This window comes from Mus musculus, chromosome X (genome assembly GCF_000001635.26).
Source record: "Mus musculus strain C57BL/6J chromosome X, GRCm38.p6 C57BL/6J".
NCBI classification, from domain to species: domain Eukaryota; kingdom Metazoa; phylum Chordata; class Mammalia; order Rodentia; family Muridae; genus Mus; species Mus musculus.
The window spans coordinates 152,043,801-152,063,048 of record NC_000086.7 but is presented as its reverse complement, the minus strand read 5'-3'; the positions used below and the strand labels follow the sequence as shown (position 1 = coordinate 152,063,048).

Here is a 19,248-nt window from a genome sequence, read left to right as displayed (position 1 = left end):
GTTCTGTTCCCAGCCCCCATGTTAGGTAGCTCATTAACTGCCTGTAACTCCAGCTCCAGGGGATCTGATGCATACATATATTATACATGCACCACAATACAAATAAAAATAATACAAACATAAATCTGAAAATAAAGGTGTGTGGCACGATGTCCAGTCTGACTTCTAAAACAAAAGCAGAGGTTAAAGCCATCACACCAGGCTTTCTTTCCTTAGCACAGTCACTATAGCTAATGAGCTTAATTCTCAACCACACCTTAATATGCTAGGCTGACAAGTGGCCTAGGCTTAGTTCCTGACCACCCACATTGGGGCCCAAGCACATAGTTATCATACACAATTGAAGCTAGAGGATTCCTCAGGCTCTATTTATTAGATAAACCCTATCTGTGTCCCGGCTCTTTCCCAGCAACCAAAACATCCAGCAACTCCCAGAGGTGGCCAATCCTTCTGTCCCTTGCAAGGGTCAGAAGCCCTTCCAGACCCAGGAACAAGACTTGTATTTAAAGGGCTAGCATCGAGTAGTGCTCCATACATAGATAAGTTTTTAAGGAGAGCATGATATCATTAAATCCTATGAGGAAGGCAAATGTTAGCTCCATCTTATAAATGAGGGAACTAAGACAAAGAAAGGTCAAATGGTTTGTTCAGCAACAAACCATTAAGTGTTAAGTAAAACCAGATCTGTAACTGCCTCTCCCCAGAGCATCCTCTACTCTTAGTCCCTGACTAAATCTTACCAAATTTTCAAGGTCTGCTCAAATGTGAGTTTTCCCACAAAGCATGAAAATGATAATCCTCTTATCAAGGTATTTGTGACATCTGGCTAATCAGGGTAATTTACAAACCGAGCCCATTTCCTTACCAGAAAGACATGGTCCCTGACTAAACTCAGCATTTAAACGTAGAGCCAGACAAATAAAAGGTGTCCATTACGTGTCTGATGAACACACAGATGAATGAGTACATGACAGAGTAAATGAGGGCAGTTTAGTGACTGCCACTCCTATGAGTACTTTTGCTCATCTGATGTACAGCTATCCTGTATTCCCTTGGAATCAAATTTAGATTAGGCTCCTTTAAAACCAATCTCCAATATTTATTTTGCAAACAATCTAACATGCACACAAGCATAAGGGGCATGGTGTCAGGCGATCCATGATAGGGGGTAATGATATCCAGGAGAGAAGATGGACACAAGGGCAGATGAGGGATCCAGACAAGAAGATAGAGTTCCTGCTATTGTTCATTGGGGTTGGGGTTGGCATCTGGGTACTTGGTGAGGTCGAAAGTCAGGACTTTGCTGATCACACAGTCCCCTTGCTGAAGGAAAGAGAAAAACAAAAAACCGGTCAGGAGAGAATTAAGAAAGGTATACAGCCCAGGACTAGGGGCTGAAAAACGACTTCCCTACATATCTGCTCAAAGGCCAGACAATGGTTCTTTCTGGATGAGAGAAAGCATTCAATCTCATGTGCCTTCTTTCTTTGCACTTTTTCCCCGTCTTCACGGACTGGCTGTCTCTTCCAGGATGGGCTGGCTAAACATTCAGGGCAGGCTCCAACAAGCCCAGATGACTGCTCAGAACCTGGTCCTCTACACCCCTCTACCCTTTGCCCCTCCACTGTAGCCCAACCCATTGTACCTCAGGATAGACTCCAATGAGGCTCTCAGCCTTGGTGTAGAATTCCTCCTTGAGAGAGATAACAATGGCCTGGAAGTTGCAAGTTGACTGTTCCTTGATGTAATTTGCCACCTGTGGGAGGAGTATTTATCGTGGCTCAAGATTCAACACTTAACATTTTCTAGTCTAAGTAAGTAGGTGGGAGTGGGGAGTAAGAGAGACTAGGAAAAGGCTACTGATTATCAAAGGAGGGTGACCCAATCCTCCTGGTACATAGAATAGGCAGCAGTAATAGCTAGGGCACAATCAGGAATGACTCCTTGAAACCCAGTCCCAACTTGGGGTCTTCCCTTCCAGGCTTCACCTTTCTTGAACCTACCTTGCCAATGTTGGTGTTATCCAAGGCAGCGTCAATCTCATCCAGGACGAAGAAGGGGGCTGGCTTGTAGCTGGGAGGCAATAAATAAGTGAGCTAATATTGAGAAATGAGGACAGCAAGAAGAGTAGGCCATCCCCACAGTCGGAATAGGCCAAATACATTCAGAGCCTAAGTAACCCAGGTCTCTGAATTCCCTCATTTGCATCTGGTTCTGGGTACCACTATCCCCCTAAGACCATGAAAAATAGGGTTTTTTGTTTGTTTGTTTTTACAGGAACTGTTCTTAATAAGCAAGTGATCCGAGGGTCTACTATGTCCCATCATACGTCATGATGACACGCCTCCTTGACTTCAGACATGCTACAGGTTCAGCATAGAATGCTTACTGGGTTTCTTGGCAAACTTTTCTTTTAAAAAATATTTTATGTGTATGAGTACTTTTCTTGAATGTATACATGTGCACCATGTGCATGTCTGATGCCTACAGAAGTCAGAAGAGGGCACTGTACCCCCTGAAACTAAAGTTATGGATGTTTCTGAGCTAGCATCTGGGTGCTGGGAACCAAGCCCAAGTTCTTTACAAGAGCAACAAGTACTCTTCTTAACCACTGAGCCACCTCTCCCGTCCCCATCACTACTCATGCTTTTTTTCCTGCCCATCATACACTAGGTTAGGTGGCTCTCTTTTATGTATGCACACCCTCCGCACTACTGTCTGGGTATGTGTCTGGCTTCCTCTAGTCCGTGGGCTCCTTTGACCAGAGACCATGTCTGACTCATCTGTCCCTAAGCTCCCAATAGGGTCTGTACAAAGAAGTACTCAAGAAATGCTCATGAACTAATGCTTTATAATCAAACGTTAAGTTGTAGGGAGTCATATCTAAGCACTACTGGCCTAGGGCAGAGGTTGTCAAGGTATGCCAGAGGTCAAAGAGGGTTTCCCAGAGGAAGGGAAGGAAGGAGAATGAAGAGGTGTGTCAAGCTGGTATGTATACAAAGAGCTTACTAGCCAGCAACCATGTGAGGAAAAGCCTAGAAGTGGAACTAAATACATGCAGGGATGAGGATAGGCTGAATGGATGAGGGCACATGGAGAAAAAGGCCTCCAAGACAAACCCCAAGGCCAAGAGTGATATGCTGTAGTAGCTAGGGAAAAGGGTATCTAGAACTAAACCACCTTCACTTATGCAGGTCTCGGAATATCCCTGGGCCCCAGAGCCTCGGCTTGCCTCAGCTGTCTCTCCACATTATGAGGCAAAGCCTTACCTATGGATGGCAAAAAGCAAGGCCAGAGCTGCAACTGTCTTCTCCCCGCCTGACAAATTGTCCATAGGCCGGAAACGTTTGCCAGGAGCTACACAGTTGTAGTTGATGCCATCCAAATAGGGCTCTTCAGGATTCTCAGGGCCCAAGAATGCCTAGGGGAAGATAGAGTAGGGTGAGGACCCGCAAGCATGAATGAGCATGGTTATGGGAAGAGGGAAGAGCAACTAAGAATGGTAGGAGCTGGTGGCATAAGGAGTTTCAGTCTACCTGGGCACTGCTGTTACGGGACAGAGCCTTATAGATCTCATCAATGTTGGTAGCCACAGATTCAAAGCAAGCATTGAATCGGTCGAAGCGCTCCTTCTTTATCTGTTCAAATGCCTGCTTGGCCTTCTTTGCTCGCTTTCGTGCTGCTTCAAACTCTGCCAGAAAAAAAGAGCAGATGATAATCTCTCAGTGCCCTGGGTTCTGCCAGGGTTGACAACCACACCTGCCAAGAATGACCTGTAAATCCTGTAAATAAAATTTCTAGTGATATCCTACAAAGGGAGAGAAATGCCTGAAGAGGGCCTTACAAGGATCAGTATTCGGTGAGTTGGCTACCATGTAGTCTAGGCACACAAACATAGATTCCTCCATGGGTTCTACCAGCTACCAGCTTTCTTGACACCATCATTTGCTCTGTAGCAAGCAAGTAGATAACCCCCACTGTTTAGGGCATCTAACAATTTTAAGTATAAAATTATAAGTAAAAACAGGAGCTGGTATGATATAGCAGTATACCCTTATCATACCTTCAGTCTTCTGTTCTCATCTGAGGCTCAGAAAGAAATGCCAGGCTTACCATCTGAGGTCTCCTGGAACTTGTCTCGGACACTCTCCAGCTTTTCCATGGCCTTCATGTTAGGGGCAGCAATCCGCTGAAGCACACTCTGCTGCTCATTCAGCTTTTGCTGGAGTGTGTTCATTTCTTGCTTGATTTCTTCCTCCGCCTGTGCATCCTGTAACCCCACACCCAGCAATAGTAAGGAGCCCCTGAGCCCGAGTCCAGGCCACCTGAGAGATGAATGGTGCTTGGGGGTCTGCTCCTATGCAGAAGGCCAATTCTTCTCCAGCTTGGCATCTTTCACAACTGTCACTGGAAACTGTAGGTGAATGTGGCTTTGTCACCTATAGTTCTTCCTTCAGATCCCGCCAACCTATGTGTCTCCGGAGGAACAGCTGATAGTGGCCCTCTTTGGCTTTTAGCCCAAGCCATGAGCCAGCATCACCCCACGGTAACCTAAAGCCCTACACAAATTGCTCTGGCTTCCACTTACAGATCCACGATAACTAAGGCAATACAAGCTTTTCTCTCAAATCATTGTATTTGAGCAAATTCCACTCAGTTTTGGTTTAGGGCTCCTTATAGCTACTGTAAATGCATGTTTGAACTTAAGCCTCACTGCCACTTTTAACTTAACTGAATATCCATCAAGAGTAGTTCCTGTATTCACAGAATTCAGGACACTAACATAGAAACACAGCTAAGTAAATAATCAGAATAATGCAAGATGAATGTGAAGACAGTGACAAGCAGTGTTGAATCAGCACACAAGAAGGAAACCTGACTCAGACTGTGGTGAGGGAAAGCTTCTGGGCGTGTGTGCAAGCTAAAGGCTACAGGATGAACAGTAGAAGAGGAAAGAGGAGATGTAGTTTTATACATGACCAATAACATCACAGGCAAAAGCTGGGGTGGAGGTTCCTCATAAGTTAGTCACTGAATGAGAAGTAATTCCGGAATAATCAACTTTAGAAGTCAAAAAACCTTTTTTAAAAAATCAATATGGAACTACTAACAATGTGTGTGCCTACATGATCATGTTCATGATTTCACAGAAATATGCTGGGGAAAGCACAAAGAGAAGAAACTAGATAGACAAGCAAAGGACAGAGTACAAAAGGCCCTACAAACATAAATTTTTATCTCAACGGAGACCAATATGATTTAAAGAGCAAGGACACAGATATACTTATATTTTAGAAAACCCTTTTGGAAATAGAGAAGACCCTTGGTATCCCTGGAGGCTAGAAGACAGCAGTAACTGTCTTAGAACCAAAGATTAGATAGCTGTGATCCATCATGTGGGTGTTAGCAACTGAACCTGGGTCTACTGCAAGCACTCTAATACGCTATAAAATCTAAATGAAGTGGTTCATTTCTAAATGCACATGATCCATAACGAAGAATGAGACTAACACAATAAATAAAGTCCACAGAGAGAAAAGCCCAGGACCAGATGAACTCAACACTGAGTTCTATCAAACTAACTTACTCCCTTTCCTTTCCTTTCCTTTCCTTTCCTTTCCTTTCCTTTCCTTTCCTTTCCTTTCCTTTCCTTTCCTTTCCTTTCCTTTCCTTTCCTTCCTTCTTTCTCCCTCCCCCCTCTTTCTACCTACCTACACATGCACACAATCCATAATGAACAATGAGACTAACACAATAACTGAAAGTCCACAGAGACAAGCCCAGGATCAGATGAACTCAACACTGAGTTCTATCAAACTTCTATCTATCTATACACACATGCACACAATCCATAATGAACAACAAGACTAACACAATAACTAAAAGTCTACATTGACAAGCCCAGGACCAGCTGAACTCAACACTGAGGTTCTATCAAACTTCATCCACCCACCCATCCATCCATTCATCCATCCATCTATCCATCCATCCCAAAACAAGATATCTTTGTCTAACAGCCCTGGCTGTCCTTGAATTCACAGAGATCCACCTGCCTCTGCCTCCCAAATTCTGGAATTAAAACACCACCATGCCTGGCAAACTTTAAAGGAAAATCTAATATCAATATTTGTTAAACTGTTCCATGAAATAAAAAGGAAAGTAACATAACCAATTCCACTCTTTGAAGCCAGCATTACCCTAATGTCCAAATCAGTTAAAGACATGATGACAAAAGGAAGCTATAGACCTAGTGTTCCCAATGAACACAGAAACAGAAAATTTCTGGAAAATACTAATTCAAGAACACATCATGATCGCATATCATGACCAAGTGGGTTTCATCCCAAAGATGTAATAGCGAACTCACAACTATGATTATCTGCACAGAGCCACGTATGTAAGACAGTCCCTGTCAAAAAGTGATGGAAGAAAAAGATGCTTGGTCATTCCACTTACTGCTTACTGAATTTCTGACAGGCGAAATCACCTGCTCCAGTATGTACCCAGGGCTGAGACCACAAAGCTCCAACAGGTAGCCCCAAATCTGTGTTCATCTGGATAACCTCAGTTAAAAACACTAAGTCACGAAACAAGTAGAAGTGGGCTGGGTAGAACAGAGGCAGTAGAGATGGGAGAGGGTGTGAGTGATAAGTATACATTATGTACTTGTAATGAATTGTAAGATAACATTTATTTACTAAAACCCATGAATAACTAAAACATGCAAACCAATAAATGTAATTTGCCAAAGTAATGTTTTTGACTTACTTTTAGATATTTTATTAATTCTTTGAGAATCTCATACATGCATACCATGTATCTTGATCATATTCACCCCCGCCTTCTAATTCCTCCTAGATCTGAGCCTGTGGGTCACATCCTCTTTGGGGATTGAACAACACTTTCACAGGGGTCACTTAAGACCAGTGAAAAACACACATTTCATAGCAATAGCAAAATTACAGTTACAAAATAGCAGCAAAAATAATTTTATAGTCGGGGGTCACTACAACACGAGGAACTGTATTAAAGGGTTGTAGCATTAGGAAAGTTGAGAACCACTGTCCTAGATCTACTTCCATTCCTTCATCCCTCAACTTCCTGACTTCTTCTGTAAATTCATTTAAATTCTTTCATACAATATATTTTATTCATACTCTTTTCCCTCCCCCAACTTCTTCCTATCCACCCAACTCTCATACACTAATAAGTCTGAGTAATGATCTACCTGTCAAATTTATGCTTAAAGGAAACTTCCTCAGAATTTATCAACCCTATTAGCTCTTCAGCTAGGTGTGAGGGCTCCTCAGTGTGCCCTCCAATTTCATGCTGGATTTTGTTTTGCCGTTTTAAAAATTATGTGTATGCACCTGTGTATGAGTTTGTACACAAGAATGCTGGTGCCAAGTGGAGGACAAAGATGTCGGATCCCCAGGAGCTGGTATTATAGATAGTTAGAAGCTGCCTGAGATGGGTGCCAGGAATGAAAAGTCGGGTCCTCAGCATGAGCAGTAGCTGCTTTTGACCATGCTAGAAAATTGACTGCCTTGCAGTTATACAGAACCACAGGCACCGTGTGTGCATATGCATGTGCATGGCCTTGTATGCATGTGCATGTGAATGCAGGAACCCAGGAAGGCTAAACGTGCCAGATCTCCCTGCAGCTGAAATTAGACTCTTAAGCCATCCAACGCAGGTGCTGGAAACCACACTCTGTCCTCCTGCAAGAACAGTAAGCATTGCTGAACCATCCATCCTTCTAGTCATCTATATAAACAATCTTAAGGACAGAAATACGTGGCCATCTCTATATACTATATAGATACAGAAAAGGTATTGACCACAGTTCAACATGACCTCAAGATAAAAGTCCTGGAGAAATAAACAAATGAAACATACCTCAAAACAATAAATAATATATATGACAAACATATGGCCACATCATAATAAATAATGAAAACCTAAAAATATTTCCTCTAAATTTTGCCGTGAGACATGGAAGTCAGCTCTCAACATTCTTACCCAATGTTGTGCAGAAAGTCTTGCTAGAACAGTAAGGTAAGAGAAAGCTATAAAAAGGATTTTAAAAAAAGCAAACAAGTGAAATTACTCAATATTTGCAGAAAATATGATCTTGTTATTATTATAACCAGAATAAGTTATTAACTGCATATATTCTACCAGAAAACTTTTACATTCAATAAACACTTTTAGTAATGTTACAAGATACAAAATCAACATTCAAAAATTAGTAGCTCTCATATATACATACCAACAACAAGCTTTCTGAGACAGAAATTAGGAAAACCATTCCATGCACAATAACTACCCCCAAAATAAAGTACTCCGGACTAAGGATGTAAAGACCTAGGCATGAAAAGAGTAAGGTACTTAAAGAAGACACAAAACAACAGAGAGACTTTCTAAGCGTCGACAAGCAGAATTTATGTGCAAAAATGGCTTTTATTACTAAAAGTAATCTACAGATTCAATGCAATTCCCATCAAAATTCCAATGGCATTCTTCACAGAACTAGAAAAAAATCTAAAAATCAATATAAAAGCACAAAAGACAACATACAGCCTAAGCAGTCCTTAGTGGAAGGAACACTGCTGAAGGTATTAAATGTATGACTTACAATCGTAGTTCACTAGTTAAGGAGCAGTTGATAGCTGCTGGGAGAGAGGGAGTCAGTTTTCTCTAAGGGTGTGGCCCCTAGTAGGCTGATCATACTGTAGTAAAAGGCCACAAATCCAAGAACATCTAGGCAGCACTGACTTTACTTGCTGGGGTTATAAAAAGAGGAAGAAGAAGAAGAAGAAGGTGACACCAAGTTTGGTGGGTAGGGAAAGAAGGTGGGACCTGAGAAGACTGAGGAGAGGGGTGAATATGACCTAAAACATTCTACATACATTTTTCAAAGAATTAAGAAAAAAGGGATATCACTGGGCAATAAAAACAAACTACATGTTGGCACAAAACAAACAGGTAGCCCAAAAGAGCCAAGACAGAAGACCCAGAAATAAACTCACTTCTATGGTCACCTAATTTTGACAAAAGCATCAAAAATATATACCGAAAAATGTATCTCTCATCCTAAACAAAAATCATTTCAAATCATATGAAAAGACTTACTTTAAAACCCCAAACTCTGAAGACATTACAGGAAGATACAAAGAACATGCTTGAAGTTACAGATATAAGCAAGAACTTTCTATACAGGAGTGAAATAACAGAATATAGTCCTAAGAATCAACAAATGGGACATGAAACTAAAAACCTTCTGCACAGCCAGAGAAACCAACAGCAGAAGAAACAGCCTACATACAGAACGGGAGAAAATCTTTGCCAGTTAAGCCCCAGACAGGGGATTGAGATCTAGAATATATAATTACAAAAAGTAAAAACCCCGAGCCACAAAACTACCAGTCAATAAAAGAGTTAATGCAATAAACAGATAATTCTCAAAAGAAGAAACACAATGGCCAGAAAATATTTCAAAAGGCCCAGCAGATGCTCAGTCAATAGGGGCACTTGTCACCAAACTGGAGTTCAAAGTCCAGAGCCTACAAGGTAAAGGAGAGAACTAACTCTAGGAGGTTGTCTTCCGACCTCCACACATCAGTGTATGCACATATAATAAAAAACAAACATAATAAATAGATTATGATCAAGAAAACAAATAACAAATGCTGGTGAGGCTGTGGGAAAAAGCACTTTATTCACTGCTACTAGGAAAGTAATTACTGCCATTAAAGAAATCGTTATGGCCCCTCAAAAAATTAAAGCTATCTGGGCATGGTGAGGTGCACCTTTAATTCTAGTACTTGGGAGGCAGATGGGAGAAGATATCCATGAGTTTGAGGCCAGCTTGGTCTACATAATGAGCTGTAAGAAATCCAGGGCTACATAGAGACTATCTCAATCCATCACCCCCTCAAAATAAACAAAAACATAAATATAGAGCTAACATATGACCCAAACTCTTGGGCATACATTCCAAGGACTCTAGATCCTGACACACTCATGCTCACTGTTGCACTATTCACAACTGCAGGGGAATGGAACCAGACTAGACGTCCTTAAGCAGAAGAACGGATAATGAAAATGTTGAATGCATCAATAATAGAGTTTTATTCAGCTGTTATGAAAAACGAAATTGGGAAATTTTCAGGAAAATGGATGGAAGTGGAGCCCAATCTCAGACAAAGATTCCATGTTTTCTCTCATTTTCAGTGTTTATACATGTGTTAATAAGGTTTGGGGAAGTAGTGTAGACTGTAAAACTAGATAGGAGACCACAAAAGGTATTGAGAAAAGAAGCTCATGCAGGGGTGGGGGTGTAATGTGATATCAAAGTGAGGGTGGGAGGGCACAAAGGAGGAAGGAGACGGAGAGAACAGGGGCGGGAGAGAAAGACACCCCAAATTTTGTTAGAGAAATGCCATAATGGAAAAAAAAAACTACACTGAAAAGTCACAGACATTTAACAATAAAGAACTTAAGAAAGAACTTAGGAAGAAAGAAAGAAAGAAAGAAAGAAAGAAAGAAAGAAAGAAAGAAAGAAAGAAAGAAAGGAAGGAAGGAAGGAAGGAAGGAAGGAAGGAAGGAAGGAAGGAAGGAAGGAAGGAAGGAAGGAAGGGAAGGGAAGGAAGAAAGAAAGGAAGAAAGAAAGCAAGCTCTGTTTGAAGAACACTACAAATTGTTATGGAATAGTCTGTAGAATAGGCTTTCAAATGAAAATGAAAAGTAAGAATAGTTTACTATTATCTAAAAGGAGAATATGAATGTTATTGCACGTAAACATATTTGTGTTTTAAAACCGCAACAAAAGGGCAATGTAAAAACTAATTAAAGAGTGACCTACTGATGAAGAGAAGGAAACAGAAATAGAAGCCAAAACTCTCTTCATGTACCCTGCTTTATACTTTTGATTTTAGAACCTTATGATGCTGCTTGGTTATAAAACAAAACTAAACAGACATATGAGAAAGGTTAGGTTAAAAAAATTATTGGGGAACAAGATGTTCACAAGATGACAAAGCAACCACTCTGAAAATTCTTTGCTAATTAATGGCAAAACAAAAGTGTATGCTTAGCAATGAGGAGCCTGGCAATTGACACTTAAACAGCATCATTAGTTAATAATGATAAGATGAACTTCATGGTGAAATACAATATAAACATACTGCTTCTGCATCCCAAGGGCTATAACTACAGGTGTGTGCCCTCACTCCTGGCTTTAGAGTTGAACTACCTTACTGTCTGTGTTTTTTACAAGGCTCAGGGAAAAAAAAAGAAAGAAAAAGAAAGTGTACGTGTAATAGAGAGAGAAGGAGAGGGAGAGAAGAGAGATGAGAGAAAGCAAAGATGGTAAAATTGGGTTAGCAAGTTGGCTCAGACTGACAACTCAAGTTTGATCCTCAGGATTCACACAGTGGAAGAAGAGAATTGGCTCCATATATGACTTGTACACTCATACTATGGTATTCACACACACATCATATACACACATAAACCTTATTTCAAAAAATTGTTAGGAAATAAGATTTCTGGTAAAAATAAGAGTCTCAAATGTAAGTACAATGATGTTAAACTGAAAATTTCGATTTTAATCAGAGGTATCAATATGAACTCTGTAATAATTTTCTTTTTCCCTCAAAATAAAAATAAATTAAAAAAAATAAAATGTATTTGGTGGCCCAAATCTACTGAGGAGTTCTAGAAACACTAACCAGTCAGCTATCTTGAGCAGTCAAATGCTCATATTAAATAAATACATTATTAAATAGTAGTGTTTTCCACTGAACAAGAGTCAAGAGCTTCTCATTCCTCCTTGGGGTGAGAAATCCAGAAGATGAGCCTAGTCATATCAGGAACTTAGAGAGATGAACAAAGACTACAAAGGGTGAATGCACCCCACCTCCCGCCCCAGCTAAAGACAGAGCACCAAGAATTACAACAGACTGAACACTGCATATGTACTTAAACCCATACACTCACAATGACTGAGAGTGCTGAGAATGCCAAGAAAGCAACCCAGAATTGTGTGCAGAAGTGACAATGAAAGGAGAGTTAAGCTGCCTTTCCTATGTAACTGGACCTCAGGGTTACCAAGTAACAAGATGAAACTTCTCTATTTTGGCTAATAAAAAAAAATTAAAGGCTAAGATGTCCATCTTCCAATTGGGACCAATGAAATGATATATTCCTAGGTGGAGATCTCATAAGGAGACCCTACAGATTCCCTGAAGTATATATACTGCCCCTGGGAAGCACAACACCCACCCTACATTGAGAACCACTGCTGTACACAATAAGGACTTTTGGAAAATAAAACCACCTACCATTCCTACAGCTCAAAATATTAACATTAATTCTAACATCAAAACTCAATATTGAATTCTTGTTTTATAAATTATTTCTCAAAGGCTTTACAAAGCTGAATTCAAATAAGGTGCAACTTCTGAATTCCCCCCTCTAAGTGTTTTCTCTATCCCGTTTCTCTGCAGTGGGTTTATGCACACATTTTGGACTGACTGGTTTCTTGGTCTGTACCCAATGATATTTTCTTTGCTCTACTAGGGATTAAGCCAAGGGCACTGTATGTAAGTACTCTATCACTGAGAAATATCTCTAGTCCTCTTTTGCCCTTTGAAACCCGCCCTCCCACCACCCCCGCCCCCATCCAGCTGCTCAGGAGACTGAGATAGGAAAACTGATTGTGCCCAGGAGTTTGAGGCCAGCCTAAGCAAAAGATGAGACCCTGTCTCAAATAAAATGAAAAAGATAAGAAGAAAGAAAGGTTCCCACAGACTACACTTGGGCAGCTGCATCTGTGCTTTACTTTATTGGTTGCTTTGGCATCAGTGTTTCTCACACAATCAGGTCTGTGGTTTCCCAAACTGAACTGAAAATATCTTTTTAAAAATATTATTAGTAGAGGCTGGAGAGATGGCTCACCAGTTTAAGATCATTTGTTGCTCTTGCAGAGGACCTGGGTTTGCTTCTCAGCACCTATATGGTGTCTTACAACTGCCGGTAACTCTAGTCTGACGGGATCCAATGACCTCTTCTGACCTCCATAGTCAGTGCACATGAACATGGTACACATACATACAAGGACATAAAATAAATACAGTCTAAAAAAGTTATTCCTGTTACTAAATGTGTAGTTTTTTCTTGTTATTATTCCCTCAATACAGTATAGTAACTATTTACATTGCATTATGCATTATAACTAAGCTAGAGATGATGTGAAGTATCAGGAAGCCAAGTGTGGTGGTGCATGCCTTTAATGCTAGCACTTGGGAGGCAGAGACAGATGGATCTCTGAGAGTTTAAGGCCAGCCTGGTCTACATAGAGAGTTTCTAGGCATCCAGGGCTATCCAGTGAGATCCTGTCTCAATGAATAACTAAATGAATGATAAATAAAGCATGAGGAAGAATCTGTTTAAGTTACATAGGAATGCTAGAGCATTTTTATATAAAGGACTTGAGTCTAGAGGAGGGGTTCCTAGAACTACTCTGAGAGCAGTGAGCATGTGCAAGGAACTGTGTCATGACAGCAAATAGCTATTGACATGATGCAGTGATGTACCTACCACACACTCCTACATTCTTACTACCAAAACCAAGAAAGAACTCAAATTCAAACTCTCTCTATATACCAGTTTATAGGAAATACGGGGAATGAAGAACATAATTAAGTAATATCACAGAGATATAATTAGTCAAATCTAGAAGGCAGAAAATCCTATAGGACCAATGCTATGGTTTCTTCCACAAATAGAAGGAAACAAACAAAAAAAGAAACAGAGAGAGAAGAAAAGTTATAGATTAGCAGAAACCGATCTTAATATGTGGACCTTAATATTTTGTCCTGGTCAGTCTTTTACCAACTTGGCCCAAGCTAGAGTTATCTTGGAAGAAGAACCTCAATTGAGAAAATTTCTCCATTAGATTGCCTGTAGGTATCTGATGTGGGAAGGTCCAGCACACTTCAAGCAGTGCCACCTCTGGGCATGTGGTGCTAGGCTCTCTAAGAAAGCAGGCAGAGCAAGCCATGAGAACAAGGCAGTAAGCAGCAGCCCTCCATGGCTCTGCATCAGCTCCTGCCTCCAGGTGCCTGCTCTTCTTTGAGTTCCTTCCTGGGCTTCTCTCAATGATGGACTGGTACTAGGACACAGCCAAACAAACCCTTTTCTTCCCAAGACGTTTTTGATCAGTGTTTTATCACAGCAATAAAAAAGCAAACGAAAACACACTTGAATACTGACTTTGATATAGACAATGCAAAAACACTTACTGCATACTAGATAGAACAAAGTAATGCTTGTTTATTTGTAAGAACCTCATATTCTGTAGATATATATTAAGGTAATTATGAACAGAACAATGCTTCAAATCTGCTTTACGATAGTCCCATGGTGGGGATTATAAAAAACAAGATTGACTATACGTAACTAAGTGCTGAAGATGGGTGGTAGGTGCCTGACATTCATTACATCATTTTCCTTACTTCTATATATATTTGAAATTATTTATAAATTAAAAAAAAATCAGATCTCCCTGGACATAATGATAAAGAATATACTACAAAGTAGAAAATATTTTGGAGATTAGTTCCTATAGGAACTTGTGTGTCTGCACTACGGATATGATATAGCAACAGTAAGCAATCAAACAAGCAAGAGAGAATGCCTAATGTATTTACGAGGCAAAATTGACACAACACAGTAATTAGTAATTAGACAGAGTAAGAGAGGGAAAGAGTCAAGAATGAAGCTTCAGTTTTGTTTTTGAACATGTGAGAAGCACTAGAGGTGAAGGAGAGCTAGAGTTTGAAGTAACCTGTGGGACCAATTGTAGAGATAGCAGCTAAAGTGAGCACAGTGAAGGAGATGATAAGAATGCCAAGGAAGGAGGATAGGACCTGTGACAGAGCCCTGACAAGTACCTAAGGCCTGGTCTGTTTACTACAGAGGAGTTTGTCATTTTTCCTCTCTGTGTATACCTGGACTTAACTTTTCTTGGGCCAGCTGAGAAGATGCTGATGCCTCCCACCCACAGTTCTTACCTTCAGATCTTCACACAGGTCACCGTAGTCAATCTCAATGAGGGCCTCTCGAGCATAGATACTGGATGTTCTCTGGGAACCACTCACTGACTCTTCTCCCTGGGAGCTACCCTGCAATGTTGGAAGAGGCAGATGGAGCAGACTAGTCATTTGTATCCCTCTAGAGATTAGGAACTCCTTTGCTAGATGGCACGGAAGCAGAGGCCAACAGGAAGGTCCAAACCGAAAACTGGGCTCTACCTTTTACTAAGTTTCTTCATGTCTAATGTGAACACAAGCTCAGCTAGCACAGCTGAGATTAACATTAGGAATGGTTAAGTCATGGCCTACCAGTATCTGGAATACTAGTGTTCAAAATATTTTACTGAATTAAACTGAAAGGCTACCTACAAAGAGTTACTCAGTTACACCTGTCCACCCCTCACTACCATCTTGCACTTCCAGTTGATAGAGTGCTTTAGTTGCTCAGATGTTGTTCCTTCCCCTCCACCTAAGCTTCCTTAGTTCTGCCTTGCTGAGTCCCCTACCCAACCCTCTTCTGGCCAACCTCCCTTACTGCAGCTAAGCTATCAGTCTCCTTAGGTTCTCCAGTTTCCCATCTTCCTCTGCTCCTCAATTCTCACTCCTACCCATGCCCAGTATCTGCTGCAGCTAAGAGCTCAAATCCTTAAGATTAATGACCCATTCTTGGTCTTTCTGAGTACTCACTGGCTTGCAGCTCTCCTCTCAAATCAATGTCTCTCTCATACCAAAGCCTGACTTCACTACTTCCACCTTGCCACATTTCTTCTGCATCCATCTTTATGCCCCTCACAACTCTATGTGGTCCTATCTGTTGCCTGCCCTTCCTGGCCATCTGTAATCTCCCATTACTGGTTAAATATTCATAGATGACTCCTACCACCCACCATAATACTCACTTCTTCCTGACTAATATCATCCATGGTGCCCTTTGACAGTGGCAGTTTGATGTCCTGCATCTTACAGGCCTGTAGCAGGTTGTGGCGGTCACTGCGCTTCTGTTCAAGTTTGGTCTCAATGGCTGTCACTTCCTTCTGTAAATGAGTCATTTCCCTAAAAAGTCCAAGTAGCTTAGGTAAGACCAAAATCTGGAAGGGAGCCTGCTTTACCTGCTTCCACCATCCAAGCAGGAATCCACTCACTTGTTGGCACCCCCAAGCTTCTTGCGAATCTCTTCCATCTCATGATTCTTGTCGTTTACTTCTGACTTTTTGGCCAGGTGCTGATTCTTAAGGTCTTGAAGCTGAGCCATGGTTTCATCTATTATCTTCATGTGTCTTTGTTCCTCCTGGTCCCAGCAGGGGAATAGGGCAAGAATGAAGATTTCCCCTTGGAATTTTCTCCTTTTGCACTATCCTTCCCAACAGGCAGTTTGTTGGAGTATGTGTCAATGATTTCTGCTTTCATACAACCCCTCAGACTTCTTTTATCCTTTCCTAAATCATCTGGTTGCTTCCTCCAACTACAATTATGTAAATTGTCTGTTATAGAAGAGTTCAAACTATAGAAAAATAAGGGAGAAGGTGTGAAGGTTCACTTGCAACCCCACCAGTCAGAAATAAATAACTAACATTCTAGCATATTTTCTCCTTGCATAATTTACATTTCAACACTTAGGGTTGAAATTAGTTTTTTAATTTTGTATCATAATCAATGTTCTAGTTTTAAGCACTTTTCCAAACCAAAACTTTGGTTATATAAAGTATAATATTTGTATTTATTTTCCTTTTGTATATATGGTGTGTGTATGTGTACGTGCTCAATCGTATGCATGCATATACTATAGGGATATATCAAGTGTCTTCCACAATCTATTTTTTAAAATTTATTTTAGTTATGAGTATATGTGTGAGTGTGTACATGTGAATGCAGGTACTCAAGAAGGCCAGAGACATTAGATGTTTTGAAGCTAGAGTTACGCAGCTGGAGCCATAACCCAGGTGCCAGGAACCAAATTTAAGGCCTCTAAAAGCAGTATGCACTTTTAACTACCAAGCCATCTTTCAAGCCTTTCTACCCTATTTTTAAAGACCAGGTCTCTCATTGAACCTGGTACTCACCAATTCTTCTAACAAGTCCAGGGATGATCCTGTCTCTGCCTCCCAAGCACTGGGATTATACTCAGCTTTTTACGTAAGTGCTGGGAATCCGAACTCAGGCTTGTGTAGCAAGCTCTTTACCAAATGATCACTTCCCTAGTCTGTAACATTTGTGTATTTAAACTTATACAAGCAATATAGTATATTTTGTGAATAGATATTAATCTGGGATTATCACTAGAAAAAACCAAGAGGACTAGGAGAGTGGTCAACAAACCAAGAATTACAGCCTTACGTATAATGTTCTAATTTAAAGTTGTTTTTATAAAATGTTACTTGTTCGTGTGACTGCATGTTATATGTGTGTAGGTACCGTCAGAGAGCAGAAGAGGGTGTCAGAGCTCCCTAGAGCTGGAGTTAGATAGATGTGAGCCACCTGGGCCAACGGGGAGAGCAGTACACCACGCTCTGAAGTGCTGAGCCATCTCCCCAGCCCACATTTGAACTTTTTCAAGGAAAATTGTTTTTGTTCTTCCATTTTATTATTTTATTATTCCCTTAAAATCACATTAAGGGAAACTGTCAGACTGGTGATGTGAATCAGTTGGCAAGAGTGCTTGTCTCATATGCACAAAGCCATTGATTTGATCCCTAGCACTGCATAAAACCAAGTGATTCTACATGCCTACAATCCCACCATGTGGAGGTCACATAATGAGACTGAGACCAGCATGGGCTACATGAGACCTTATCACAATAAATGAATGAGTAAATGAATGAATAAATAAATAGAAAATGAAAATACATCTGAATATAATTCTCAAATAAATTATAAAAATAATAAACATAGAATGCTAAAGGAAATTATGACAACACAATGATAACTGATAATTTTTCATGGATTAGAGTGCTTTAACAGTCAGTCAGCCTTCCGTATATACAAAGTTTGTATCCATGGGTTCAAAAGAACATCAGAATTTGGCAAAAAACTGTACTCTGCTAGGTGTGGCGCACAACACTGAGAAGGCAGAGGCAAGTGGATTTCTCTAAGTTTGAAGATAGCCTGGTTTATTTATATAGAGTTCTGACCATCCAAGGCAACACAGTGAGATGCTTTTTTTTTTGTTTTTAAAATGTACTGAATGTTTAGATTTTTTTTATCATTTTCTAAATCATAAAGTATAACAAGCACTTACATTGTATTAGATATAATAAAGAGACAATTTAAAGTATGAGAGAGGATATGCATATTTAACAGACAAAGAATGTCCATTTTATACAAGGGACTGACATTTTGGTGCTAGGGAGGCAGTTCAATCGCCTGTGAGTATCAAAGAATGCTGTACTATTCTGACATCTTTCTGCTAACTAATTGTTACTCAAAATGAAATTTTAAAGTCATTATAAATATACTATCTTGGAGCATCCTAAAGTAAATTTAGCCCTGTCCCAGTATTTTACTACCTATTCTGCAAGCGCATGTAAGATTCCAGTAACACTATTCAAGATGGCTAAGTGTTAATGAAGAAAATACACAAGCAGCAAATACAGGCAGAAACAAAAGCCGAGGGATATGTTCAAACCAAGAGAACCAAACCACCTCAGGAAGGAATGCTATAGGCAATAAAGGCTTCACAGTCATTTCAAGAGGAAGAATATAAGGAAAGTCACGACAGCGACACAGGCATGCTTAACAGCCTGATTGTAGCAGGCACGAGCACAGTCATACCATGAAATGGCTGTGTGTCAGTAAAACATCATCTGTTGCACTGATTTTATGTGGCTAATCTGAATTTAGGGTCAGGACACTTGGAGCTATTCCTCTAATAGTACTTGCCAGCCTGTTCTTTCACTGCTGCTTCCTGCTCCCACCTTCTTTGTGGGCTCCCAGAAATCCTTCAAATCCCACCAACATGTTTCAGGCTAAGTGTGAGAAAGGAGGCGCTTCAGGATGAATTGAGCAGATGATGAAATACTGTTCACGCACAGCCACTACAGAGCAGTGGGCAATATCAATATGAAAGACTCAGGTCACTAGACCTCAAAGGCTAAGCGGGAATTGGTAGAACTTGTAAAGAAAATGCTATAAAAGCTTAAAAGTAGAAGAG

At 40.5% G+C, this 19,248-nt stretch overlaps 1 protein-coding gene across 2 annotated transcripts in view; it reads right to left on the bottom strand.

Moving 5' to 3' along the window:
• Nucleotides 1-1,075: 1,075 nt before the first annotated feature.
• Nucleotides 1,076-19,248, bottom strand: part of Smc1a (structural maintenance of chromosomes 1A) — a 45,546-nt gene continuing 27,373 nt past the window's right edge. The window contains exons 17-25 of one of the 2 annotated variants that reach the window (NM_019710.2): nt 16,244-16,389; nt 16,001-16,154; nt 15,081-15,191; nt 4,114-4,270; nt 3,537-3,691; nt 3,270-3,421; nt 2,004-2,073; nt 1,646-1,756; nt 1,076-1,323 (exon numbers count right to left, since the gene is read on the bottom strand). In NM_019710.2, coding sequence (NP_062684.2) covers nt 1,240-1,323; nt 1,646-1,756; nt 2,004-2,073; nt 3,270-3,421; nt 3,537-3,691; nt 4,114-4,270; nt 15,081-15,191; nt 16,001-16,154; nt 16,244-16,389 — 1,140 coding nt within the window. In that variant the 3' untranslated portion in view covers nt 1,076-1,239. The remainder of the gene's footprint in view (nt 1,324-1,645; nt 1,757-2,003; nt 2,074-3,269; nt 3,422-3,536; nt 3,692-4,113; nt 4,271-15,080; nt 15,192-16,000; nt 16,155-16,243; nt 16,390-19,248) is intronic. The other variant, XM_006528840.3, reaches the window with a different exon arrangement.